This window comes from Suncus etruscus, chromosome 18 (assembly GCF_024139225.1).
Source record: "Suncus etruscus isolate mSunEtr1 chromosome 18, mSunEtr1.pri.cur, whole genome shotgun sequence".
In the NCBI taxonomy this organism is placed as follows: domain Eukaryota; kingdom Metazoa; phylum Chordata; class Mammalia; order Eulipotyphla; family Soricidae; genus Suncus; species Suncus etruscus.
The window spans coordinates 57,019,714-57,045,046 of record NC_064865.1 but is presented as its reverse complement, the minus strand read 5'-3'; the positions used below and the strand labels follow the sequence as shown (position 1 = coordinate 57,045,046).

The window sequence follows — 25,333 nt, the reverse complement described above, 5'->3', positions numbered from 1 at the left end:
TTTACAATCCCTTCTAATTTGGTAAGAAATAAAATTAGGTTAATATTTAATTGCATTTATGGAATGATGGTGTAAATTGTTATTTAATTATTACCACTATCTTAAAATATTTTTGCAAATGGGAATATTTGCTTCTTAAAAGCATCTAAACCGGCAGTTTCCAGCTGCCTGAGACTGGATTTCATCAGCGTTCCTGCTGGTGATCCTGCCTGCTTCAGAGGTGGGTCGGGAGGTACACACACTGATTCTTGCTGGTTTCTGCTGGGAGCCAGAAGGGCGCAGAAGCCATCTTGGGCCATGTGGTTTCCAGCTGCCTGCAACTGGATTTCATCAGCATTCCTGCTGGTAATCCAGCCTGCTTCAGAGTAAGATACAGAATTGAGGAACTCTGCTGGAACTCAGATGCCAGCACCCCTATCTGCCTGTCTTCTATGCTCTGCTCCATTGTCAGCCTGATTTCATCCTATGTGTGGCTCATCTGCAGAAGGCTCACCTTCCCTGAGCCGAGTTTACAAGCCCAGAAAGGGTGGAGCCAGAGGAGCACGGCTGCTTTGCTTTGCTTCCCGGCCTTGCACATCATTTAGCCAATGATTACAACCACAACACGTAGAAAAACCCACAATATAAGTGTGACAATGGGGAAACAACGCAGGCCAGTGCCAGGCATAGAGAATGACGATGGCAACTCTGATGACTTGAACATGACCAACCAACTAGTCAGTCTCTCAGATAAGGAGTTTAGAGTCGCAATATGGAAGATGTTCAAAGAACTCAAAGAAAGTATAAAAGAGAACACTAATAAGAATCAAGAGAAGGGGCTCGGAGAGATAGCACAACGGCATTTGCCTTGCAAGCAGCCGATCCAGGACCAAAGGTGGTTGGTTCGAATCCCGGTGTCCCATATGGTCCCCTGTGCCTGCCAGGAGCTATTTCCGAGCAGACAGCCAGGAGTAATCCCTGAGCACCGCTGGGTGTGGCCAAAAAAAAAAAAAAAAAAAGAATCAAGAGAATATGAAGATAGAAATCAGAAAACTCCAAACTGAACTTTCAGGTCAAATAACAGGTCTGAAAAACTCAGTAGATGAATTGAAGAAAAGCATGGTTGAGCTTTCCCACAGGTTAACATCAGCTGGGAATAGAATTAGTACACTGGAAGATGAGATGAGTAACAACTTCAAACAGCAGAAAAATTGGAAAAAAGCCTTAACTCAAATGATAAATCAATGGGAAAATTACTCAAAGAATGGGAATAGATGAAAATAGAAGTCTATGATAAGCTCAACAGAAACAATTTAAGAATCATTGGAGTCCCAGAGACCCAGGAAGAAAATCTCCAGGAAGAATCAATGGTCAAGAACATCATTAAAGAGAAACTACCAGAGCTAATAAATATATGCAGTCAAATCCAGCATGCCCGAAGAGTAACAACTAAAGGAGACCCCAGAAAAAACACCCCAAGACACATCCTAGTAACAATGACGAATCCCCCAGATAGAGAAAGAATTCTGAAAGCAGCAAGATCAAAAAGAGAAATTACATTCAAGGGAACATCCTTGAGATTTACTTCAGACCTGTCACCAGAAACACTCAAGGCCAGAAAGCAGTGGTGGGACATAGTGACAAAACTCAATGAAATAAATGTTTCGCCTAGAATACTGCACCCAGCAAAACTTACTTTCAGGTTTGAAGGAACAATACATGGTTTTACAGACAAACAACAGCTCAGAAACTTTACAGACTCAAAACCATTCTTAAAAGAAAAACTGAACGGCCTAATTTAAGACAAGACTGACCAACAGACACACCAAACTTCAATAGAAAGATGGCACTAACTACCAGGACACTTCTTTCTCTCAATGTCATCCAAGCAAACAACACCCATAAAAAAGCTGGAGTGGCCATCTTAATATCAGATGATGAAAACTTTATACTTAGGAAAGTTGTAAGGGACAAAGATGGACATTTTGTATTAATCAAGGGATACATACAGCAGGAAGAAATCACTCTCCTAAACATATATGCACCAAATGAGGGGCCAGCAAAATGTTTAATAAAATTGTTGACAAATCTGAAAAAAGAATATCAATAACAACACAATAATTGTGGGAGACCTCAACACGGCATTGTCAACACTTAACAGGTCAACAAGACTGAAAACCAACAAGAATATACTAGACCTGAACAGAGAAATGGAAGAAAGAGGCCTAGTAGATATATACAGGACACTACACCCCCAGAAGCCTGGATACACATTGTTCTCTAATGTACATGGGACATTCTCCAAGATAGACTACATGCTAGCACACAAAACATACCTCCATAATATCAAGAGGATAGAAATTTTGCAGGCTACCTTCGCTAACCACAAGGCTCTGAAATTATATGTGAACTACAAAGGGACACAGAAGAAAAAGTTTAATATCTGGAAGTTAAACAGCCTAATACTGAATAACCAGTGGGTCCAAGATAAAATCAAACAGGAAATCAAAATCTTCCTAGAAACAAATGACAATGGAGACACAAACTATCAGAACCTATGGGACACAGCAAAAGCAGTACTGAGAGGAAAATTTATAGCTTTGCAAGCACATATCAGGAAAGAAGAAGGGGCATATCTGAATAACTTAATTACGCAGCTCATAGAATTATAAAGTACTCAACAAAAGGACCCAAAAATAGGGAGACAGAAGGAAATAACAAAGCTGAGAGCAGAAATCAATGAAGTGGAAACCCGAAAAACAATCCAAAAGATCAACGAAAGCAGAAGTTGGTTCTTTGAAAAAATAAACAAGATTGATAGACCACTGGCAAAACTAACAAAGAAAGAAAGAGAGAAACTTGATAACTCGTATTAGAAATGAAAAAGGAGACACGTGGACGACCCGCAGCCGCCAGCCACCCTGCGCGCGACCCCCCCCCCATAGACTGCAGAGGCCAGCCGCGCCAACGGGGAGTAGGGACCCCCGGCGTCCATGGTGAGTGCACTCTTTTAGGGCGCTCACACGTGGACGACCCGCAGCCGCCAGCCACCCTGCGTGCGACCCCCCCCCCATAGACTGCAGAGGCCAGCCGTGCCAACGGGGAGTAGGGACCCCCGGCGTCCATGGTGAGTGCACTCTTTTAGGGCGCTCACACGTGGACGACCCGCAGCCGCCAGCCACCCTGCGTGCGACCCCCCCCCATAGACTGCAGAGGCCAGCCGCGCCAACGGGGAGTAGGGACCCCTGGCGTCCATGGTGAGTGCACTCTTTTAGGGCGCTCACACGTGGACGACCCGCAGCCGCCAGCCACCCTGCGCGCGACCCCCCCCCCCATAGACTGCAGAGGCCAGCCGCGCCAACGGGGAGTAGGGACCCCCGGCGTCCATGGTGAGTGCACTCTTTTAGGGCGCTCACACGTGGACGACCCGCAGCCGCCAGCCACCCTGCGCGCGACCCCCCCCATAGACTGCAGAGGCCAGCCGCGCCAACGGGGAGTAGGGACCCCCGGCGTCCATGGTGAGTGCACTCTTTTAGGGCGCTCACACGTGGACGACCCGCAGCCGCCAGCCACCCTGCGTGCGACCCCCCCCCATAGACTGCAGAGGCCAGCCGCGCCAACGGGGAGTAGGGACCCCCGGCGTCCATGGTGAGTGCACTCTTTTAGGGCGCTCACACGTGGACGACCCGCAGCCGCCAGCCACCCTGCGCGCGACCCCCCCCCCCCATAGACTGCAGAGGCCAGCCGCCAACGGGGAGTAGGGACCCCCGGCGTCCATGGTGAGTGCACTCTTTTAGGGCGCTCACACGTGGACGACCCGCAGCCGCCAGCCACCCTGCGCGCGACCCCCCCCCCATAGACTGCAGAGGCCAGCCGCGCCAACGGGGAGTAGGGACCCCCGGCGTCCATGGTGAGTGCACTCTTTTAGGGCGCTCACACGTGGACGACCCGCAGCCGCCAGCCACCCTGCGCGCGACCCCCCCCATAGACTGCAGAGGCCAGCCGCGCCAACGGGGAGTAGGGACCCCCGGCGTCCATGGTGAGTGCACTCTTTTAGGGCGCTCACACGTGGACGACCCACAGCCGCCAGCCACCCTGCGTGCGACCCCCCCCCCATAGACTGCAGAGGCCAGCTGGTTGGCACAGAGACCACACCACCCGTTGCCTCAACTTCCAGGCCCCAGAGTTCATCCCACCTGACCCGAGCGTAGACTGGGGAGGACATTCCCTAGTACCTAGTGGGCCGGAGTCACCTGCCCAGCTGGGACAGGTGGGACGAATAGACTAGGTGAGCTTGGGCCTGCCCCCTGGACCTTTAGGTAACCTAGAGCAACCTAGCCCCGAGCCCCAGAGTGGACCGGAGACCCCCCCTAGGGCTGAGAGCAGCTACCGGGAGGGCTTGACTGGGGGAATTTCTTCCGCGGTAACTCGGAGGAGCAGAGCTTCATTGACCCCCAGATAAGGGAGGGAACAGAGAGTCAGGCTCAACAGCGCCCGCAACCAGTGTGGCCAGAAGCGGAACTACACCTGCTGACAGAAATTAAGAGGAAGACTGACTTCCAAGTAGTAGAGGAGAGGAGAAAAAGGAGAGGAGAAACAGTGCCCCCCACCACTGTGGTCAGGAAAGGGCCAGTACTAGCTGCCAACAAAAGGGGAAAACAACTAACCAGGCCACATAAAGAGTACAGGAGGATCAAAACCTCAGCGAGTTCACCCAAAAGTCCCTCTAGAACCACCCTCAGGGAGGGAACCAACTCCCACACCACAGGGGATCAAAACAGGTGAAAATTAGAAGCACAGCACTCTAAAACACACCATTAAATACAAAGAAGTATGCGTAAATCAAGGAGATCACTAATATCTGGAGATATGGTGACAAACTCTTGCAAGCTTCCAAGTCCACCAAAACGCACAGATACACGCGATGAAGACCTAAAAGCAGCCATGAGGAAGGAAATGCAAGAATTAATAAAAGGAATGAGAGAAACCCTAGCTATCGAGTATAAGAAATCTATGGATGAACAAATCAGCCAAATTAAAGAAGAAATGTTAAAGAACATGAGAGATTTCATACAAAAAGAAGTGAAGGAATTAACAGACAAAGTAACAAGCCTTACAAGCAGAAACACAGAATTGGAGAAACACATTGAAGAACTCGAAGGAAAACTGCAAACAAAAAATGATCAAGAAACCAACAAAGAAATAAAAGGCAAAGCACTGGAAGGAAAGGTCCAGTATCTAATGAACAAGGACAAAAGAAACAACCTAAGAATTGTGGGTATACCAGAAGGGGAGGAAGTAGGGAAAGGGGAAGAACAAGTAGTCAGAGAGATAATAGCGGAGAACTTCCCCACCCTCTGGAAGGATACTGCAATGCCAATACAGGAAATAAAAAGAGTTCCCAATAAGATAGACCCCAATAAACAAACACCAAGACACATGGTAATCCAATTGGCAAAAAACAAAGAGAAAGAAGAACTCCTTAAAGCAATAAGAAAGAAAAGAAACCTCAAGTACCAAGGTAGGGACATAAGAATCAAACCAGATCTCCCATTTGAAATAATTCAAGCAAGAAGACAATGGAATGACATATTTAAACGACTGAATGAAAGAAATTTCCAACCTAGGGTCCAATACCCAGCAAAACTTACATTCATATGGGAGGATAGACTAAAAACATTCTCAAACAAGAACGAATTTGAACTATTTGTGCAAACAAAACCGATCCTAAACGACTTACTCAAAGACGAATTACACAATCCAAACCCCCGATTGTAACAAAAACCACCCTACACAACACAACTACACAACAATCCTCTCTCTCAATAATCTCCCTAAATGTTAACGGACTAAACTCTCCAATTAAAAGACACATAGTAGAGAACTGGATTAGGAAAAATAAACCGGACTTCTGCTGTCTGCAAGAAACACACCTACAGATGCAGGATAAGCACAGGCTTAGAATAAAAGGATGGAAAGTAATTATTCAGTCCAATGGAAAACAAAAAAGAGCAGGGACAGCAATTCTTATATCAGACCAAATTGCATTCAACCTCAAGAAAGTGATCAGAGACAAAGAGGGTCACTACTTACTGATCAGGGGAACATTAGATCAAGAAACACTAACCCTGGTCAATATCTATGCACCTAATGTAGAGCCAGCAAAATATGTGAGGCAACTACTGGCAAACCTGGAGAAACACATGAAGGGAAATGTGATAATAGCAGGGGACCTCAATACTCCACTATCACCACTGGACAGATCCACCAAACAGAAAAATAGCAAAGAAATAAGAGCTCTGAATGAAAAATTAGAAGATTTAGGGCTAATATACTTATATAGAGCCCTCCACCCCCAGAAAGCAGAATACACATTCTTCTCAAGCCCACATGGAACCTTCTCCAGAATAGACCATATATTAGGATACAAAGCCAACCTATATAAGACCACAAAGGTAAGGATCATTAGAAGTACCCTCTCAGATCACTATGCCACAGAGCTCAAAATTGAGGTCAAGAAGAAGCAATGGAGAAAAACTAATACCTGGAGATTAAACAACTTGCTGCTCAACAACAGCTGGATCAAAGAACAACTCAAGGAAGAAATAAAAAGATTCCTTGAGACAAATGACAATGAAGAGACAACATGTCAAAATTTATGGGACACAGCAAAAGCAGTAATTAGGGGGAAACTCATAGCAATACAGGCCTATGTCAAGAATCAGGAAAATAACAAAACCAACAGTTTAAAAGATCACCTCAAAGAATTGGAACATCAGCAACAGAGAAGTCCAACCACATCCAGAAGGCAAGAAATAATAAAAACCAGAGCAGAAATAAACAACATAGAAACCAAGAAAACAATACAAAAAATCAATGAGACCAGGAGTTGGTTTTTCGAAAAAATAAACAAGATAGACAAACCACTGGCAAAACTCACCAAAAAAAAGAGAGAAAACACCCAAATCAGTAGGATCACAAATGAAAGGGGAGAGATTACAACAGAACCCCAAGAAATACAACATATCATGAGATCATATTATGAACAACTATACTCAACTAGGCTAGAGAACCCAGTAGAAATCGATAGATTCTTGGAAAAACACCCTCTTCCAAGACTGGAAAAGGAAGATCTAGAAATCCTAAACAGACCAATCACCTCAGAGGAAATTGAAGATGTAATTAAAAAACTCCCTAAGAACAAAAGCCCAGGCCCAGATGGATTTACAGGTGAATTCTATCAAACATTTCAAGAAGACTTACTACCACTTTTCCATAGGCTCTTCCAAACCATAGAAAAAACAGGAATCCTCCCCAACTCCTTTTATGAGGCTAATATCACACTCATTCCCAAAGAAGGCAAAGACACTACCAAAAAAGAAAACTACAGACCAATCTCACTAATGAACATAGATGCAAAGATACTCAATAAAATATTAGCAAACCGAATCCAGCACTTCATCAAAAAGATCATACATCACGATCAAGTGGGATTCATCCCAGGAATGCAAGGTTGGTTCAACATACGCAAATCAATCAACATTATACACCACATCAACAACATGAAAGACAAAAACCACATGATCATATCAATCGATGCAGAGAAGGCATTTGACAAAATCCAACATCCTTTCATGTTAAAGACACTCAGCAAAATAGGGTTAGAAGGAACCTTCCTCAAGATAGTTACAGCTATCTATGAAAAGCCTACAGCCAACATTATACTCAATGGTGAGAAACTAGAAGCATTCCCACTAAGATCAGGAACTAGGCAAGGCTGTCCACTCTCTCCACTCTTATTCAATATAACCTTAGAAGTCCTAGCAATAGCAATCCGACAAGAGAAGGAAATCAAAGGAATTCAAATTGGGAAAGAGGAACACAAGCTATCTCTCTTTGCCGACGATATGATGATATACATCGAAAACCCTAAAGAGTCCACAGTAAAACTCCTAGAAACAATTAACCAATACAGCAAAGTGGCTGGTTACAAAGTCAATACACAAAAGACAGTAGCGTTTCTATATACAAACAATGAAGTTGAGGAGAGAGAGATTAAAAATACAATTCCATTTAAGATAGTATCAAAAAACATCAAGTATCTAGGAATCAACCTTACAAGAGAAGTGAAAGACCTATACCAGGGAAACTTCAAAACACTCCAGAAAGAAATTGAAGATGATCTAAAGAAATGGAAGAACATCCCATGCTCATGGATAGGTAGAATTAACATAATCAAAATGACTATCCTACCCAAACTCCTATATAGATTTAATGCAATCCCTATCCAAATCCAGACACAATTCTTTAAAGAATTAGAACAAGCATTCACAAAATTCATCTGGAACCACAAAAGACCCAGGATAGCCAAACAAATACTGAAAAACAAGAAGCTGGGAGGCATCTCCTTACCTAACTTGAAACTATACTATAAAGCCATAGTAATCAAAACAGCATGGTACTGGAACAGAGACAGGACATCAGACCAGTGGGTCAGAACAGAATTCCCAGACATAAACCCCCAGGTATATAGCCAACTAATATTTGATAAAAGAGGCAAGAATCTGAAATGGAACAAAGAAAGCCTATTCAACAAATGGTGTTGGTACAACTGGAAAACCACATGTACGAAAGTGAAAATCAACCCATACCTTACTCCTTATACAAAAATCAACTCAAAGTGGATCAAAGACCTTGAAATCAGACCCGAATCCATAAAGTTTATTGAGAATAAAATAGGCAGAACACTCAAAGACCTATATATCAAAAAGGTCTTTGAGAATGGAGCACCAATGGCAAGAACGTTAGCATCAAATATAAACAAATGGGACTACATCAAACTAAAAAGCTTCTGCATGGCAAAAGAAACCCTGCTTAACGCAAGAAGACAGCTAACAGAATGGGAAAAAATCTTTTCACTCGACATATCAGATAAAGGGCTGATATCTAGAACATACAAAGCACTCAGAAAGCTGAGCCCCCCAAAACCAAACAAAGCTATAAAAAAATGGGGAGACGAAATGAATAGACACTTCTCTGAGGAAGACAGAAGGATGGCCAACAAACACATGAAAACATGCTCACCTTCACTCATCATCAGGGAGATCCAAATCAAGACAACAATGAGATACCACCTTATACCAGTGAGGATGGCCCACATCAAAAATAATGGAAACAACCTTTGTTGGCGGGGATGCGGTATGAAAGGAACTCTCATCCACTGCTGGTGGGAATGTCCCCTAGTCCAACACCTATGGAGGAAAGTCTGGAGAGTGCTCAAAGAACTCAGAATTGAGCTGCCATTTGACCCAGCAATTGCCCTCCTAGGCATATACCCACAAGATGGAAGGACATTCATTCCAAAATACGTATGCACCCCACTATTTATCGCAGCACTCAGTATAATAGCCAAATCTTGGAACCAACCTAGGTGTCCAACAACGGATGAATGGATCATTAAGATGTGGTACATATACACAATGGAATATTACATGGCAGTTAGAAATGATACAATCACAGACTTTGCAGCAACGTGGATGGACCTAGATTATGTTATGTTAAACGAAGTAAGCCTGAAGACAAAAGATAAACACAGAATGGTAGCACTATTCTGAAACACCTAGAACATATATTTTATACACAACTAATACCTAACAATCATATAACAGGGTTTAACAGGGTAGAAACTCCGATCACTGTAATAGTCAACATATACGTGGGAGCAGTGTCCAAAATACATGAAAAAGGAACAATGCAAACTCTTGACTGCACATTATACCACAAGGAAAACAGCAACAACAGAAACAGCAACATGGAGAGAACAGGTATGTAACCAGACTCCTACAACAAAGGCCCACAATAATCCCTTAGAGATCGTAAACAGGAACACAAGTATAGAACACCGCGGGAAATCACGTAATGCAATGGCAACATACCATAACACTACGTTTTAATCCCTTTACCTTACTATATTTTAAAAATAACCTCTCAGCTTTTCTTTCCACAGGCGCCCTTAGATACAAAGGGCGGACAAACTAAGATGGCAATTCGGGATACCACACGAGATACCATACCTTGCTTGCACTATGAGACGGCCACGAGAAAACTCTTTAACATACACTTTATCTCTAGGTTAAACCTTCTTTTAGGAATCGAAGCACGTGACCAGTCAGACCACCAAAGCAGTACCTGCGATGTACAGACCTAAACTACAGGCTCTAGTCATCGAACACATTCAACCAAACCAGCATTCCCTTGCTATTCTCTTCTTTCTTCTCTCTATTTTTTTTCTCTTCTCTTTTCTTTTTCTCTTCTACTCTTCTCTTTACTTTTTTCCCTTTCTCTTCTCCCTTTCTACGGTATTTTCTCTTTTCTCTTCCTTCATACCCCTCCCATATACCTTCCCCTTTCTCCCCCCCGGAAATCCAACTATCCCTTCACCCCTCAATCCCATCCAGATCTCCCACCATATTAAAACTCTCCACCCTCAGTCCTTAATCTCTTAGGCATCAAGATCGACCTCCTACCCAATGAACCAGTACCCAGCACCCAGGCGAGGGGACACCCAACCGAACCCACACATCGTCTCCTGCAAGAAAAGACAGCCAACTCCCCTGTGGACACATGCTGCGAGACCCTCCCTACCAACTCCCCCTAACATGGACTGTTTCTTGAAACCGGACTTAGGTCCAATAGTATCCCCAATGCAAGAACTCTTCCAAGACCTCCCAGCTGCAAATTTTTACCAATCTGAAGGGGGGCAGGGTGTGTGATTGGAAGATGCCTGGGAACCCACACACCACAAGAAAAATCCAAAAGACAATGGGAAAACTGTACTTCCAACATAGGCATAAGACCTGTAATACACCAACTCTTTACCTGTTCTCTCCCAAATGCAAAGTAGTCTTTTGCACCACGTTGGTCCTTTAAAAACTTCGCTAACTCATTTTATATTTTTATTTTTTTAATTAACTTATTTATTTAAATGTTTGCCTTACATATACATTTGTGGGCACATACACTTTTATTTCCTTTTTTTTTTTTTTAATCGTCTTTGGGTATGTGACCTATCTCTGTTACCCACTCTGTCCACCCCAAATACTCCGACATATAATGGAGCACCACTTCCCCCTGCAAAGGCACACTAAATAAAGGGGAAATCTTACATATTTTAAAAAAAAAAGAGCTCTTATCTACTAGAGATAGGAACTCATAGTTGTTTACAATACAGGGTTATCTCCTACCTTGAAAATATGTCAAGTGGAATCAACTTAGACCTCAGGTGATTAGATACCATTCAACCAGCCTTGAACCCTGGATCCCAGACATAGAAACGGCACAGCTCCTCACAACAGCTGTAAGAAACAATCTCCATCTGGGACAGCCTTATTACTGCAGGGTCAACAACAAGGGCCAGCTCTAACATGATATCTCGACAATGAGGAAAATGTGAACAACTTGACCTTAGAGCAGTTTAGCCTACCTCACCAGCTAACGACAAGACAAAACCAGAAGACGCGGCACCCTTTGGTAGGTCCAAAAGCCAAGATCGTGATTTACAGATGACTGGATACTAGAACCACGACCAGACTGTATACATCTTGGGACCAATAAAAAAGCCCTAGTCTAGGGTTTGAACTAAGACCTGCACAATAAGCATGATCCCCAGTCCCAAAGGTCCGGCAGAGACAATTGTAATGGAAAGGGGCTTCTGGAAGAACAAAGAAAGACGCTATCCTAGATGCCTTCCTAGGTTCAGCGCAAAGACCAAGATTACCAACCACAGAAGATGGATTAAAATGGCACTGAGGTAACAGAACCTCTAGATTCACAAAGACTGACTTCACCATAAGTCCCACCTCAGGATATGTACAGATACTGGGACTGCTAAACACAGAGCTCTGACGGTATCACACTGGACAGAGCAGAAGCCTTCCACACACCAAAAAAAAAAAAAAAAAAAAAACACAACCTGGAGAGTAATGATCCTGAGCAAAGACTAGAGCTGATTCCATGACAGTATACTCCAAGGACGGAGAAACCCCATATCTTATAGGGCAAGTGAATTCCTTTTCGAATGACCCCAATATTTACTGTGCCAGGGCAGGAGGGAAAAAAAAATACAAAAAACACAAAACCTTGGTTATGTATATATATATATATATATATATATATAATATATATATATATATTACCTTCATTTATTATTGTTATTATTATTTTTATTTACCTAGCTATTTTGGTCGATTCCTCAGTTTGGATGTGATTATTGAAATTGTTGGCCCCAATTATTCTTTTTTTTTTTTCTTTTCTTTCTCTTCCTTTCTTTTCTTTCGTTATGTGCTACGCCATGTTTCTTATTTCAAGACCACGGCGTGTTTTTTGTTTGTTTGTGTTTGTTTTTAGTTTGTTTTGGTTTGTTTTTTATCTGTTTTTTTGTGGTGCTTATCGTTATAGCTGGAGTCCTCACTGGATATTTGACACTTCTTTTGGTACTGGTGGAGTGTTTCAACTTCTTTTTCTCCTTCATTTCCCAAATCGATGATGAGAACCTCTAGAAGGATTCTGCCCATTTTCGGGGTATTAAACTCTTACCCCGGTTTATTTATTTTCTCTTTTTCAGGCAAAACCACGCAACTTGAACTAGCTACCCCTGCCCCTACTTAGAGGGGGAAATAAGGGAGGCATCAAGACCAAACTGATGCAAGACTACTAAGTAGTTGGTTAGAGACAGAGGGGACCACATATTCTAGCCGCCCTGGGGGTGAGGGAAGAGGAAATGGGAGGTAAGACAGAAACGGGGGTGTAGGGAGGACAATTTGGGGATGGGAATCCCCCCTGATTTTATGTAAATATGTACCTAAAATATTATTGTCCACAATATGTAAGCCACTATGATCAAAATAAAAATTATATTAAAAAAAAAAGAAATGAAAAAGGAGAGATAACTACTAATAAGGTAGAGATCCAAAGGGTAATAAGAAACTACTTTGAGAAACTTTATGCCACTAAAAATGAAAACCTGGATGAAATAGATAAATTTTTAGACTCTTATAATCTTCCACGGTTGAATGAAGAGGATGTAGCACACCTAAACACACTATCACTATTGAGGAAATTAAGACAGTAATCAAATTTCTGCCCAAAAACAAAAGTCAAGGCCCAGATAGATTTACTAATGAATTCTTTCAAACCGTTCAAGAGGAACTTCTACCAATCCTGGCAAGACTCTTTCATGAAATCAAAAAAACAGGAACACTTCCAAATAGCTTTTATGAAACCAACATCACCTTGATACCTAAACCAGAGAGAGATGCTACCAAAAGAGAAATTTACAGAACAATATCACTGATGAATACAGATGCAAAGATCCTCAACAAAATCCTGGCAAAGATCATCCACTAAGATCAAGTAGGTTTTATCCAAAAATGCAAGGCTGGTTTAACAGCTGCAAATCTATCAACATCATATACAACATCAACAACAAGAAAAATAAAAATCACATGATCATATCAATAGATGCAGAGAAAGCATTTGATAAGTCCAACACCCATTCTTGATCAAAACTCTCAGCAAGATGGGAATGGAAGGAACCTTTCTCAATATAGTTAAGGCCATCGACCACAAGCCAGAGGCAAGGAAGGAACCTTTCTCAATATAGTTAAGGCCATCGACCACAAGCCAGAGGCAAATCTCGTCCTCAATGGAGAAAAACTGAAAGCTTTCCCTCTAAATTCTGGCACAAGACAAGGCTCTCCTCTCTCCCCACTCCTATTCAACATAGCACTGGAAGTACTTGCTATAGTGATTAGGCAAGAAAAAGATATCAAGGGACTCCAGATAGGAAAGGAAGAAGTCAAGCTCTCGCTATTTGCAGATGACATGATACTCTACCTAGAAAACCCTAAAGTCTCTACCAAAAAGCTTCTAGAAACAATAGACTCATATAGCAAGGTGGCAGGCTACAAAATTAACACACAAAAATCAATGGCCTTTCTATACACCAATAGTAATAAGGAAGAAATGGACATTAAGAAAACAACCCTATTCACAATAGTGCCACACAAACTCAAATATCTTGGAATCAACTTGACTAAAAATGTGAAGGACCTATACAAAGAAAACTATAAAACTCCACTCCAAGAAATAAGAGAGGACAAGCGGAAATGAAGCACATACCCTGCTCATCGATTGGCAGGATTAACATCATTAAAATGGCAATACTCCTCAAAGTATTGTACAGATTTAATGTGATCCCTCTAAAGATACCCATGACATTCTTCAAAGAAGTGGATCGGGCACTTTTGAAATTCATTTGGAACAATAAACACCCTAGAATAGCTAAAGCAATCATTGGGAAAAAGAATATGGGAGGAATTACTTTCCCCAAATTTAAACTTTACTACAAAGCAATAGTTATCAAACAACATAGTATTGGAATAAAGACAGGCCCTCAGATCAGTGAAATAGGCTTGAATATTCAGAGAATGTTTCCCAGACATACAATCACCTAATTTTTGATAAAGGAGCAAGAACTCCTAAATGGAGCAAAGAAAGCCTCTTCAACAAGTGGTATTGGCACTACTGGCTATCCACTTGCAAAAAATTGAACTTAGACCCCCCAGCTAACATCATGTATGAAGGAAAAACCAAATGGATTAAAGACCTTGATATCAGACCCAAAACCATAAGATATATAGAACAACACGTAGGCAAAACACTCCAGAACATTGAGACTACAGGCATATTCAAGGAGGAAACTGCACTCTCCAAGCAAGTGAAAGCAGAGATTAACAGGTGGGAATATATTAATCTGAGAAGCTTCTGCACCTCAAAGGAAATAGCACCCAGGATACAAGAGCCACCCACTGAGTGGGAGAAACTATTCACCCAATACCCATCAGACAAGGGGCTAATCTCCAAAATATACAAGGTACTGACAAAACTTTACACACACACAAAAAGAAATCAAAGAATGGGGAGAAGAAATGGACAGACACTTTGACAAAGAAGAAATAAAAATGGCCAAAAGACACATGAAAAAATGCTCCACATCACTAATCATCAGGAAGATGCAAATCAAAACTATGAGGTACCACCTCATACCACAGAGATTGGCATACATCACAGAGAATAAGAACAAGCAGTGTTGGCGGGGATGTGGAGAGAAAGGAACTCTCTTTTTTTTTTTTTTTTTTTTTTTTTGGTTTTTGGGCCACACCCTGTGACGCTCAGGGGTTACTCCTGGCTATGCGCTCAGAAGTTGCTCCTGGCTTCTTGGGGGACCATATGGGACGCCGGGGGATCGAACCGCAGTCCGTCCTAGGCTAGCGCAGGCAAGGCAGGCACCTTACCTCCAGCGCCACCACCCGGCCCCGAGAAAGGAACTCTTATCCACTGCTGGTGGGAATGCCGTCTAGTTCAACCTTTATGGAAAGCAATATGGAGATTCCTCCAAAAACTGGAAATCGAGCTCCCATACGACCTAGCTATACCACTCCTAGGAATATACCCTAGGAACACAAAAATACAATACAAAAACCCCTTCAACAGATGGATGGCTAAAGAAACTGTGGTACATATACACAGTGGAATATTATGCAGCTGTCAGGAGAGATAAAGTCATGAAATTTTCCTATACATGGATGTACAGAGAATCTATTATGCTGAGTGAAATAAGTCAGAGAGAGAGAAAGACACAGAATAGTCTCACTCATCTATGGGTTTTAAGAAAAATGAAAGACATTCTTGCAATAATAACTTTCAGACACAAAAGAGAAAGAGCTGGAAGTTACAGCTCACCTCATGAAGCTCACCACAAAGAGGTATGAGTTTAGTTAGAGAAATAACTACGTTTTGAACTATCCTAATAATAAGAATGTACGAGGTAAATAGAAAGCCTGTCTAGAGTACAGGCGGGGGTTGAGTGGGGAGGAGGGAGATTTGGGACATTGGTGATGGGAATGTTGCACTGGTGATGGGTGGTGTTCTTTATATGACTGAAACACAAACACAATCATGTATGTAATAAAGTTTTAAATAAAAAAGGGAAAAAGGCATCTAAACCTTGCAAAGATGAGTGTATGGTAACAAAATTGGGGAGAATGCTTGTACTCTTCAAAACATATTTATCACAAATGAGCATTATTAGGTAGCCTCTGGCACTCGCATTGACAATTCTTTCTCTGAGGCTTATTATCTCTGGACAGCTTGGCACAGTGGTTAATTAACAGCATAGGAGATAGATCTCAAGAGACTTTTGCCTGGTAAACAACTTGAGTTTTCTGTGCATCTCATCCCTTAGTGCAATTTCATATTCTACTCTTCTGTTGCCAAAAGAATCTCTCTGTCATATAACCAGGTCAATGTATCTGGGAAATAGCACACCAAATTCAAAACTGCACTCACTCATCTTCCTAGGAGCTAGAGGCAGAATGCAGATCTAGAATTCATGTGAAAGATAGCCAAATTTATCATGGGAAAGCATTCTATTGCTCAAGAACAAGTTCTGGGTAATATAATGTTGGTAGTCTTGCCCTTTGCTTTCAATGTATTTCTGAATCTTTATATTCAAGTGATGCAGGCTGCAATCCAGTACTATTAAAAGTAGCAACTTGGAAATGAGATTGAGGACTGCTCAGGACTCAGTGATATGGAGAAAAAAGGTGAGTGGAATGGAAATGGATCTCAGTGCTGCTTTAGATTTGTAACATATATATGTATATATAGTTGAAACATATCCGTAAGAGGAAGCTATATTCCTTTACATTATCTTAGTGGGAAAAAGGAACTTGCTACTGAAGTTCACTGAAAGTGAGAACCAAATAATAAAATCCTAAACATTTTGTTCTATTATAGCTTATTAATCAGATGTCAGCATATCTATATGGATACAATTAGTAAATCTTATTTGTATATGATAACATTTTTCTTTAATTATGTAATATGGGCCCGGAGAGATAGCACAGCGGTGTTTGCCTTGCAAGCAGCCGATCCAGGACCAAAGGTGGTTGGTTCGAATCCCGGTGTCCCATATGGTCCCCTGAGCCTGCCAGGAGCTATTTCTGAGCAGACAGCCAGGAGTAACCCCTGAGCACCGCCGGGTGTGACCCAAAAAACCAAAAAAAAAAAATTATGTAATATATATTGTTTATAAAATTATTTGACATTTGTTCCTGTGTTTCTTTATTCATGTGAAATTACATAATACTTGTTTTTTATGCTACTTTGTTGGTGTCAGTAAATACTTTAAATACTTAAACAGTCTTAAGTGTTCTTTTCCTCTCATAAAGAGCTGTAAAAAATATGTAGACTCTGTATGGAAATTCAGAGTGTGAGACTGAAAATTACACTAAGAAAGTGCTTATTTTATTCTGTTGTATCACTGAATTTTTTTGGAGTTAATGCTGGTTCTTCACTCAATTATGAACACAATTTGAAGAGGAAAAAAGACAGGGAGAGTAAGAAGGACTGGGTGTTCCATTAAACAGTGAATTATAAGATGACAGTGTTTGGGGCTGGAGAGATAGCATGGAGGTAAGGCGTTTGCCTTTCATGCAAGAGGTCATCGGTTCGAATCCCAGCGTCCCATATGGTCCCCCGTGCCTGCCAGGAGCAATTTCTGAGCATGGAGCCAGGAGTAACCCCTGAGCACTGCCGGGTGTGACCCAAAAACCACAAAAAAAAAAAAAAAAAAAGATGACAGTGTTTGATTGCACTAATGGAATAAATAGTGTACTTCAGGTCGATTGTACTATTGCAGCACAAGCTCCCAAATTGTTGTCTACATGCTTTATTTGTCTCCAGAGATTCTCTTCTGTTGCCTGGTGCACCTGTCCATCCCCTGTTTAAAAATAAAGGTCTTACATTAAGTTCACTTTGATTTCTCCAGAGAATAGGCATCAGGTATGAAAGGAAATTCATTCATGGAGACCTCTGGAAATTAGTGGAGCAGCTAAAATCTTTGTTACATGATATAAGAAGATGCTCATTTTTCTCAGAGTCATAGTCCTATTCTACTCTAATCAATGCTACAGAACTGTGCTTACTATATGGCTATAACTAGACTTTTGTACTTTTTTAAGCTTAAAAAAGTGAAAATTCAGTAAAAGGTGAAATTTAATTTCTTTATCTTTCTAATGGCAATGTTCAGGCAAAATGAGCTGTTGTGACTGTGAATATTGCATAGTATTTATTGAATATGAATATTAGCTATGATATTTGAACTTGATAGATGATTTCTGCCATCACTGTGAGGCCAGTGTGAGAATGCTCTTCCAGGTCTTTATGATATTAGTTTCATGCTGTATTCTTCTGTTCTGTGTTCTGTGATCAAACTTTTTTATTTCCCACAGTGCTGCAATTGAATTTTTCCACCTTTACCCTGAGCGGAGTTTCTCAACAAGCTGCATGTCTTGGAAGCCTTTCTTCATTCTCTTATTTCATAGAATTTGGTCTAAGGCATCATTCCTTTCATTTCATTAGACTATTCTTTAGGATATAGGGGTAGATTTATTTTTATTTTTCTGCATTTAATTCTTGAATACTATTAGAAATATTCTAATATATCAATTCAGATCAGGCTATGAACAGAAATGTATTCAAGAACTAACAATCCTTTATAGCATTGACTATAGTATTTAGAAGTTTTGCAATCATTTATTTTCAGGATTCATTCATCCACAGGGACAAAACTTTATGTTAAAGATTTTGCATATTTTATATCTTAATCACAGATAACCATGTATTTGCCTTTAAAATCTTTAGTTTAGGGCCCGGACCGTGCGTGCCAGGAGCTATTTCTGAGCAGATAGCCAGGAGTAACCCCTGAGCACTGCTGGGTGTGGCTCAAAACCCAAAAAAACAAAAACAAAAAAAAAATCTTTAGTTTATATAATTTGTACTAATTTTATCTATTTATGCTTTCTTTAAAAATTAGAATTATTGTATTACTGTTGCAAATTTAATGTATCAAATACCATTTTAACTCTATCTTGATGTTATCAGCATTTTCTTTGGATAAAATATCTTGTATTTGAAAACATTTCTTGCATATTATTATATCATTGTGTTCTGTGAGATGTCATTTCTCATTCTTTTCTTTAATGACGAGAAAATGCTCTAAGAATGCCATATTGATTTTTTTACTATCTGTTTTTATTATGTCTAATTTACTCCATATTTATACTTTTATCTTTTAAGCTTTTATTCTTATATCTAAAAAATAATTTATGTATAATTTAATAATGATTTGCCAGATTATGGTGGTTATTAAGGAAAATATCCTCTCTTCTTTTACCAATGACAGGTGTGTTTAATATTTCTCATCATCCTTGTTTGTATAGCTGTCTAGTAATGATCTCTCTTTCATACTGCACTTAATCCTTTGATAGTTGCTTAACCATAGGTGATAATTTCCAATGAATCATAATTCTTTAAATATAGTGGGAAGGAAATTTCTCATTGACCTTTAGTCTAAATCTGTTTCTGAGCCAGAGTGATAAAATAGTGGGTAAGGTGCTGGACTTGCATGGGTCGGACATGGATTCCATCCTCCCAACATCTAATAATCCCTGAGCACAGCTGGGTGTAACACTATTTTGCACACAACAAACCAAATCAGAGCTGTTCCTTCTCTTCTAAGAGAAGCACCTCTTGTGCTGGTGGAAATAGTTTTAGGAGATTGGATACAGAGTAGGAAGAAATAAGTAACCTAAATCAGTGGAATGTACTGATATTAAATTGTTAATAGAGAACAAAGTATTGTAAATGTAACATTTGACTTATGAAGTCTTTCTAAAGGGAGCATAATCTTGCTTCATTGTAAAGACAGAATATTTAAAGTAACATAATACTATGCTGTAAAATAACATAGATGAACTAAATTAAGTAATCTGAAAACTAGCAGTGTGTTTGTTATGATTTAAATTTTTTTTCAAAGGGGTTGGCGAGGTGACGCTAGAGGTAAGGTGTCTGCCTTGCAAGCGCTAGCCAAGGAAAGACCGCGGTTTGATCCCCCGGCGTCCCATATGATCCCCCCAAGCCACGGGTGATTCCTGAGTGCTTAGCCAAGAGTGAACCCTGAGCATCAAACAGGTGTGGCCCGAAAAAACAAAAAAAAATTTTTTTTCAGAGTAGGGCAAGAAAAATAGTACATTGGGTTTGTTCTCTGGTATCCCATATGGGCCTCTGAGCTCAGCAGGAATGATCCCAGAAAGCAAAGCCAGGATTAAATCCTGAGCACTGTTGAGTGTGGCCCCAAAACAAAAACAAAACACCAGAAAAGAAGGCACTTCAGTTCAGCTCCCCCTAAAAATGCATTACCTAATAACCTCTCCTATGTCTCCAAAGTGAACTTGAAGCAATCATAACACACCAAAACATTCTTTCAAAGACATACTGACCTATCAACATTTAGTACTATATCTATGATCTACAATATTACTGTACTACGATACCAGCAGAGCAAATTCAATAGGAAATTTCAAAAGTTAGAAATAGTGCATTATTAGGATTCTGATAAATATTCTTGAATAAATTATTAACTTATTGTACTTTTGGAAAAATGACTATAATAGTGGACAACCACATGCTTTGTTCTATTTTAGTTGTTTGATTTTTTGTCAACTAAACTTTTATTTCATATTAGTACTTAGAGGGGATTTTATTCTGAGCTCTAATCTAGGCTCTCTTTATTTGTTTAGTTGCATTCCTTTGTTTTAAGCATATGCAGAAGACTCTCTCCAACCTAGAATCTCTGAAATGCCTCAGTTCCACTTCATTTACACAGCATTATTTTGTATGATTCTATATATTGTCATTGTTAATATCATTGTTTTTGTATTATAAATATGTAAATGTAAAATATTTTATGTAGGGCCCGGAGAGATAGTACAGCGGTGTTTGCCTTGCAAGCAGCCAATCCAGGACCAAAGGTGGTTGGTTCAAATCCCAGTGTCCCATATGGTCCCCCGTGCCTGCTAGGAGCTATTTCTGAGCAGATAGCCAGGAGTAACCCCTGAGCACCGCCGGGTGTGACCCAAAAAAACAAAAACAAAAACAAAAAAAAACAACAAAAAATATTTTCTGTAGCCTTTATTATTACCCCAGTTAAATGAATAAATATACATAAAATATATTAACTATAAGAGAGTGATATATTATTTTATAAAAGAGTAAAATTATAAAATACTATATTATATTTCATATATATAAAATAACCTCACTCAAAACATATTTATTTATTTTTTTGATTCTGATTTTGGTTTGCTCTATTTGATTTTCTCTGAAACAGTTACATATGCCTATGATTCTTTAAGTCCTAGAATATGTAATCTTATACAGATTTTTTCTTTTAATATATAAAGGGTTTATTTCAATTTATCGTACACTTATATGAGATTTGCTACTGGATCATATGTTATCTGTTTACTTGTATTATACAGGTCTTTTATGCCTTTAATTGATGCAAAAACATAAACAAACCTCTTAAATTTTATTATTTGACTACTACTAATGATAACAGCATATGTGACTTAAATTAATGTAGAATATATCAATGACAAAGAATACATATTTTGTATAAATAGTCTTATATAAATGCAGGCTAAAACATTTGGCATGATACACTGTACCCACACATTTAATTAAAGAACCTTCTTTTGGAAGTTGTATGGATCATATCAGCAGTGGTTGAGGGTGGGCATGGATAACCCATTCAAAACCCAGTGTCTTGCACATTTTAGATGTATGCTCTACCACTGAGTCACATTATAAACTCTAATGATACAATTTAAAAACTGGTGAAAACTTTATGTTAACAGGAGACATGTACTAACATGGAACAGAAAAATGGAAGTTCCTTCACGGGGTTCATCCTACTGGGATTCTCGGATAGGCCCCAACTGGAAATAGTCCTCTTTGTGGTACTGATAATTCTTTATATCTTCACTTTGCTGGGTAACACCACCATCATTACATTGTCCTACCTGGATCCCAATCTCCACACCCCAATGTATTTTTTCCTCTCCAACCTAAGCTTTCTAGACATGTGTTATACCACTAGCATTGTTCCTCAATTCCTAGTAAATCTCAGTGGAGCTGACAAATATATCTCATTTGCTGGTTGTGTGGCTCAGTTGTTTGTGTCTCTAGGGTTGGGTGGCACAGAATGTGTGCTCTTAGGAGTTATGGCATTTGACCGTTATGCTGCTGTGTGCAGGCCTCTCCACTATACTGTCATTATGCACCCCAGACTCTGTGCCCTGATGGCTTCGATTTCTTGGATCTTTGGTTTTTCCAACTCCTTAGTGCAAACTATACTCATCTTCCTTTTACCACTTTGTGGGAGAAATATAATAGATCATTTTGGTTGTGAGATCCCTGCATTGCTGAAGCTCGCCTGTGTTGATACCAGAAATATTGAAGCTGAACTCTACTTTGCCAGTGTCGTCGGTCTTGTTTTACCTGTTATTTTTATTGTGTTTTCCTATGGTTGGATTGTAAGGGCCATCTTAAGAATCAAGTCTACTGCTGGGCAGAGAAAAGCCTTTGGGACATGTGGCTCCCACTTCATTGTGGTATCTCTGTTCTACGGCACAGCCATCTATGCTTATCTGCAGCCCAGCAGCAACTACTCTCAGGACCGGGGCAAGTTCACAACTCTCTTTTATGGCATTTTTACTCCCACGATGAACCCCCTGATCTATACCCTTCGGAACAAGGATGTGAAGGGAGCAATGAGGAAAGTGCTTAGGAAGGATCGTGATTCCAGATGATATATGTGGAAAACACTTTGAATAAACTTTCAATGCAAGTGATGGTGAGTGATGGTAGAACTGTCATTGAAATACTCTCCGTTTCCTACACCCTAGACAGATCATAAATTCTGTCAGCTCAATTATCCAGCTGGTTTCTTTTCAGCGACATATATAAGTTCTTTTAAAATACTCTACACTGCTATTGTGCCATTGTCTCTGAAAGCTTTTCTATTCTCAATCTACAAAATTGAGAGTTGGAACTCAGGGCCTTAAGTTTGTAAAACAACTTGACTTTTTCTCCTGCTGAGCCACAATTCAAATATTGTTTGAAGTTAATAAAAATTTGGTGGTTTGAATATCTCCTTTTGGTGTTGTGTTTCTTGATGATATGTTAGAGTAATGTTTGTGATTTATTGGGACTGTATGAGTTTGTTAAGTGTCATCTGCATGGTTCTCCAGAATTTTTCCATCTTTTGGACTTCGGCATGTTTAGATTTGGCATCAGATCCTTGTAGTTATCTTCTCAGGATAGAAACTTATGTTTTATAATATATAGCCATATTTTTTGCTTAGATACAAGCATTAAGTTTTGATTTTCTTCAATTTGCACTGTGACTTCAGTATTTAAAATTTAATGTTTCTTTTTTCTTAATGGTGGAGTGTGTCACGAGTTTGAGAAGAAAAAACTGAGTCATTACCTGTTGTCAGTGTGAGAGTAGTGAAGAAAGGGAATACCTCAGCAGGAAATATTAAAATTGTAATTCACCATTGAACCAATCAAACAGAATACTATTCAGTCATAGGGAAATAGAAAATACCACCATTTGTAACAGTGGTGGATGGGCTTTGGCTATTATGTTTAATAAATTAAGACATAGAAAGAGATAAACTATATGATCTTCCTATATGTCAAACAAAAATTCAAATAAAACTCCAAAATAGAGACATGAGCATGGGTTGGTGAAAGAAAAAACTTTTGACCTGCAGCAGCAAGAGAGGCTGCAGGCTATGGGAAGTATTTGGACTGAAAATTTCTATTTTGTACTGAACTGAGGTGAGTATTCCAGACAGCACTGAGACTGCTTTGCATCACTCTGGCTGCACATTTCTTTTAGTCAAGGAGCCCCACCACAACAGATAATTAAAAACGTCACCACACGACAAAGGTGTGAGAAAATGACGCAGATTCTCACCACACTTAGTGAATGAAGATGGTAGTTTGAAGGCCCATCTTATATAAGCCACACATATAGTCTCTCTGAACAAGACTTTAGAGAGTAAATGTTGAGGATGTTCCAGGAACTCAAGGCAACAATAAAACAGACAACAAGAGTCAACAGACAATAAGACTCAAGAGGATATGAGAGTAGAAATGAGAAAACTGCAATTTAGAAATGACAGAACTTAAAACTTTTAGCTGCAAAGAAAAACTCACTAGAAGACTTCATCAGCATAACAATAGCTACTTTGGATAGAACCAGTAAAGAAAAAAATGGAGAAAGCCACCAGACAACAAAATAAGATGTAACTAAGTCTCAAAATCAACCAATAGGATGTGGAAAATTAATACTCAAAATAAATGTACAGACGTCTTGAGAACCTTGGGATCAATTCAATAGAAACGATGTAAGACTCATTGCAGTTCCAGAGAACCAGGAAGAAAACCCTTATAAAGAAGCAACAGTCAAAGGCATGATAGCTGAGATGTTCCCAGAGTGAAGCGTGCATGCTTGACCCCAAATTGTACCAGCTAAAAGAGACCCAAATAAAAACATCCCGGGGTACATCCTTCTCACAATGATGAAAACTATAGATAGTGATATAATACTGGATGCAACATGATCAGAATAGAAAATTATATATTAAGAAGCATCAGCATAGGGCCGGAGAGATAGCATGGAAGTAAGGCATTTGCCTTTCATGCAGGAGGTCATCGGTTCGAATCCCGACGTCCCATATGGTCCCCCGTGCCTGCCAGGAGCAATTTCTGAGCCTGGAGCCAGGAATAACCCCTGAGCACTGCCGGATGTGACCCAAAACACACACACACAAAAAAAAGAGAGGAGCATAAGCATATTTATAGCAAATATCTCACAAGCAACCATTCAGGCCAGAAAATGGTGAGGGACTAAAGTAATAATGAACAAAATGTCTCATCAAGAATACTTTACCCAGCAGGCTCTCATTGATATTTGAAGGAATGATACACAGCTAATGGATAAACAGCATCTGAGGAACTTTACAGATTCAATACCAACTTTAAAAGAAGGACTAAATGGGGGGTACTCTAAGGCAAGGTAAATCCCACAAATACATCAATGTTCTACAAAAAAAATGGCACAAAATTCCATGGCAGTAATCTTTCTCAATGTCAATGGTCTAAATGCACTAATAAGGGGAGACAGAGTGAAAAACGTAGATCAGAAAATGGAATTTAGCATTCTGCTGCCTGAAGGCAACATACTTGAAAAGTCAGAGAAAACAGACTCAAAGTCAAAGACTTGAAGACAATTCTTCAATCAAACAACTCCTTTTTAAAGGTTGGGCTGGCCATACTAATATCCGATGACATGGACTCCAGGTTTAAAATGGTTATA

General features: G+C 40.1%; 1 protein-coding gene and 1 pseudogene across 1 annotated transcript; one reads left to right on the top strand and one right to left on the bottom strand.

The window, feature by feature from the left end:
- LOC125996148 (histone H4-like) overlaps nt 1-25,333 on the bottom strand; it is a 267,502-nt pseudogene that overhangs the window by 132,777 nt on the left and 109,392 nt on the right.
- LOC125996071 (putative olfactory receptor 2B8) lies at nt 21,816-22,754 on the top strand. Its single transcript, XM_049765030.1, has one exon. The coding sequence runs from the start codon at nt 21,816-21,818 to the stop codon at nt 22,752-22,754; it is 939 nt and encodes a 312-aa protein (XP_049620987.1).

Bases quoted from the DNA above. Each gene is read 5' to 3' on its own strand.
- LOC125996071 (XM_049765030.1), top strand. From the start codon at position 21,816: ATGGAACAGAAAAATGGAAGTTCCTTCACGGGGTTCATCCTACTGGGA.